The following is a 4474-nucleotide window of genomic DNA, read 5'->3' on the forward strand; positions in this document are numbered from 1 at the left end:
ATTTGTACTTTACTTGAGTATTTTCCAATTTCCAATACTTTTACCTCTACTCCACTACATCTCGGATCCACATATTTTACCTTTACTCCACTACATTTATTTGAAAACTTTAGTTGCAAGTTACTTTTTAGATTTTGATTTATTACAAAACATACATTACCCACTTCAGCCCTATATACATTTCGGCCATTTGAAAATAGCCGATCTACAAGCTCACAATGGGTCGTGATGCAAGGCATTGTAAGCTTGTAGATCTACTATTTTCCAAAAAAAAAAGATACATTTGAAAACTTGTGAAATGGGGCATTCTGCACAATGAGTACTTTTACTTTTGGTACTTTAAGTACATTTTGATACCAGTACATTTTGTATTCCGGACTTTTACTTGTAACAGATTATTTCTACATTGCAGTATTGATACTTTTACTTAAGTAAAACATGTACTTTTTCCACCACTGAGGCTATAGGATATCAATAGGGATTGTTGTAACCTGTGTATTCCATTCCAACACAACTCTGTCCAACTAACATGCCCCAAAGTGTTGAAATAGCCTTCAATTAATATGTAATTATGCTACGCTATAGCCTATTATAGGACCCTATAACTGTATATGTCCACTTGTCTTGTTTTGTACTGATGTCTGTTTTTGTATGGATATATCACCACATTTAGCAGTCTGCTCAGGGACTATACAGATGAAATTTAGCGTTTGGCTTACTCTGGCTCACTTATGTTGGTGTGAAAACTGACATGCTGATTCATGTGGACTGTCCCTGATGAATAAATACATAAATATATTAATAAAAGTAAAAACGTAAATCTTTTGACAACATTGAGTAAGTTTATGAATATAAACTATGGTTAAACAGTTTGCCAAAAATCTTATAAAATTGTATTTGTATTTGTATTTTAATTGAAATCTCTCTCTCTCTCTCTCTCTCTCTCTCTCTCTCTCTCTCTCTCTCTCTCTCTCTCTCTCTCTCTCTCTCTCTCTCCAGTAGAGAGTTGACGGGAGGTAAATCCCCACCATGTGAGTGGGCAGGGCGGTGCGGTGCTCCGGAACAGGCGTGTATCTGTACCTCCTCCCCTCCTCCTCCTCTGATTCATATAAAAAGAGCACCTCTCGGCGTCACGAGAGTTTTTCTCCAATGGGTGAAAGAAAGGAGGCGACGGATCCACTTGTCTCCTATTATAAGCAACGCTCTCTCCCTTTCTCCCAGCCGGCAGGCGGCCAGCAGCCAGGCAGCAGGTGTATACGCACGGGATAAGGACCCGGGTCTCCCACTTTGAAAGCCTACATCTTAACCGCAAGACTGAAGGGATTTTATCTCTAAACTTGGGGAGATATCAGATCTTTTAACTCATCAGGCCGAGGCTGTGTGAGCCACTCTGCTACACAGCCAGGCAGTGAGGCATCATTCATCCCGTTCCCCATCATCCAGTCAAGTGAAGTGATGCACGACTCCGGCGGCGTCCTGATCCAGGCCGCGCTGTGCCTGATGCTCCTGCCCCGGTTCCTCCTGGCGGCCACCATGCTGTGGCTCTTGGACTTCCTGTGCATCCGGAGGAAGATGCTGCTGAGGATGAGCGAGGGGGGTGGCGGTCAGGGTGACGGCGGTCAGGCGGCGGGGGGCGGCGGCGGCAGCAGCCGTCCGGAGCCGGACGACCCTCCGGTGTGCGTGTCGGACTCCAACAGGATGTTCACACTGGAGTCGCTCCGCGCCGTGTGGTACGGCCAGAAGCTGGACCTGTTCAAGGCGGCGCGGCTCGGGGGCGCGGCGCCCAACACCGAGGTGGTGCTGGTGCACGACCCGCGGAGACGGGTCCGGATCCTGGACTGCATCAAGGGGAGGAGACCCTTGATCCTCAACTTCGGCAGCTCCTCCTGACCGCCGTTCATGACGCGCCTCCAGGCGTTCCGGCGCGTCGCGGGCCAGTACGCGGACATCGCGGACTCCCTGCTGGTGTACATCGAGGAGGCGCACCCGTCGGACGGGTGGGTGAGCTCGGACGCGCCGCACCAGATCCCGCGGCACCGCTGCCTGGAGGACCGGCTGAGCGCCGCGCGGCTGATGCTGTCCGAGGTTCCCGGGAGCAGGGTGGTGGTGGACGCCATGGACAACCCGTCCAACGCCGCTTATGGAGCCTACTTCGAGCGGCTGTACGTGTTGCGGGACGAGACGGTGGTCTACCAGGGGGGTCGCGGGCCCGAGGGCTACCGGATCTCCGAGCTCAGAGACTGGCTGGAGCGATACAGGAACGATCTGAGCGGCTCGCAGACGGCCGTTCTCCATGTCTAGATAGAGCTAGGATTTTAGGAATGTTTTTTTATTAAAGCAGTGGTTTTCAACCTTTTTCATGCCAAGGACCCCTAAATTGATAAACATTTGGCCGCGGACCCCCACCTGAAAATGGCAGATCTACAAGCTCGCTATGAGCTTGTATATCTGCTATTCTTGAATAGCCAAAGCCAATGGTTAAAATGATTGTGACGCGATGTTAACTCATTTCGCAGGGGAGCCCCTGGCAACCCACCAAGGACGGTCCTAGTCCCTAGACCACTGGTGGTCCCCGGACCACTGGTTGAGAACCACTGTTTTTAAAAAATATTCCTAAAATCCTAGATCGATATTCTTTTTTTTTTTTTATAGCTGCCTGCAGCATGGCCCGTTTCATGCTTCAGTGGCAAAAAAAACTGTTCCAGATGCTGCTATATGAACTGAAGTGTCAACACGACACCTTTTTATTTTATTGTATTTTATATTCATTAATATGTCAAAATGTATAAATACCGGTCATTTTAAAGGCTGTCATCATGTGCTCGTGTGCCATTACTCTCTGATGATGATGATGGGCTTATTATAGAGTCATTTCAAACTGTGCAGAAATTTCACTTCTATATCGGTTATATTTAATTTGTGATCACTTTATTTTTATACTGTGTGTGTGTGTGTGTGTGTGTGTGTGTGTGTGTGTGTGTGTGTGTGTGTGTGTGTGTGTGTGTGTGTGTGTGTGTGTGTGTGTGTGTGTGTGTGTGTGTGTGTGTGTGTGTGTGTGTGTGTGTGTGCGCGCGTGTGTGTGTGTGTGTACTGGGTGCGTCCGTGCGTGCGTGTGTGCAGGTTAACAAACGTCTTTAACTCCAGTGAGTGTGAAGTTCGGTTTTTAAAAGGTTGCAGCCAGAGAACCGATACTGATGTAATTATACTGGAGCATGGATGATGTTAAACTGGGGGGATGGATTCTCCTTCACGATCAACCGCCAAACGCCCTCTGTAGCCTACTACTTATATAAAGATGTATATTTCATTGAACAAATGTTTTTTTTTTTGTTTGTTTGTTTGTTTGTTTTTTAATAAATGTCAAACATTGTTGAATTAATCTCGACTCCTCCAGAGATGGTATAAATACTCCTGAACTCCCCCCAGGGATGGAAGAAGTAGGCTATTCACATCTTTTTTACTTAAAAGGTAAGGTAAGTGATATTTTTTGGTTAAAACAAAACGTTTTTTGTTAAAAGGTTAAAGCATTATATTCTGATAGTAGTCATTGCTATAGAGTGTTTGTTCAGTTACAGGGGTCTCCCCTCTCTCCAGTTCTTTAATAAACAGAAAATACATTTTCAGGACAAAATGTCAGCCAATCAGGAGAGAGTACCCATTCATCAGCTACTTTTTTTATTTTTTTGTTCCAGTTCCAATTTGTTCAACACATTTCTTTGTGTCACCACTTTCACTTGTTTAATCTGTATCCTGACTGAGTTCTCTATATCCTGATTGGATAAAATTGGTATCCTGACCTGATAATGCATTTTCTGTTTATTGAAGAGCTGGAGAGACATGGAGACTCCTGTTACTGAACAAACACTCTATATAGCAATGAGTATATAGGCTACTATCAGAATATAGAGCTATTTAACACTTATTTTGACCAAAGAAAATCACTTACCCTATACCTAAAAGTATCAATACCTTTAGAAATATCCTGTTACAACTTACAAGTACAAGTTCGGTATTCAAAAGTGTTGGCATTGGCATCACTATACAGGCTACTTAAAGTACCAAAAGTAAAAGTACTCATTGTGCAGAAGGTCCCATTTCACAAGTTTTCAAATGTATACAAATCCTTTGAAAATGGCAGATCTACAAGCTCACAACGCAAAGTGACGCGTTGTGAGCTTGTTTATTTAAAATTTAAAATTTAAAAATGTGTTACTTCACACAACTGACTTCCCCCCTTTCTGCTGAGAATGAGCTTGTTAATTAGTATTCAGGAAATGGAAGGAAATTAGATATTTTCTTCTCTGAGCTGCTTCTCTGAACAGTAAACAAGGATAGACTAAATTACTTTATTTTCATATTATCTGTGCTTTCATTCCCACAGGAGTGTCGCCTGTTGGATAAGAGGTCATCTTGAAATGATCGATCACAACATTTTATCAATTATAGGCCACTAGTAATAATATTCATTGTGATC

General features: G+C 44.2%; 1 protein-coding gene across 1 annotated transcript; it reads left to right on the plus strand.

Moving 5' to 3' along the window:
• Positions 1 to 1159: 1159 nt before the first annotated feature.
• LOC311062740 (thyroxine 5-deiodinase-like) lies at positions 1160 to 3377 on the plus strand. The gene has a single exon (XM_084081959.1). The coding sequence runs from the start codon at positions 1456 to 1458 to the stop codon at positions 2299 to 2301; it is 846 nt and encodes a 281-aa protein (XP_083938085.1). The 5' UTR covers positions 1160 to 1455; the 3' UTR covers positions 2302 to 3377.
• The last annotated feature ends 1097 nt before the right edge of the window (positions 3378 to 4474 follow it).

The sequence above is a fragment of the Gymnoscopelus microlampas genome (genome assembly GCF_963454915.1).
Source record: "Gymnoscopelus microlampas genome assembly, chromosome: 16".
Lineage (NCBI taxonomy): Eukaryota > Metazoa > Chordata > Actinopteri > Myctophiformes > Myctophidae > Gymnoscopelus > Gymnoscopelus microlampas.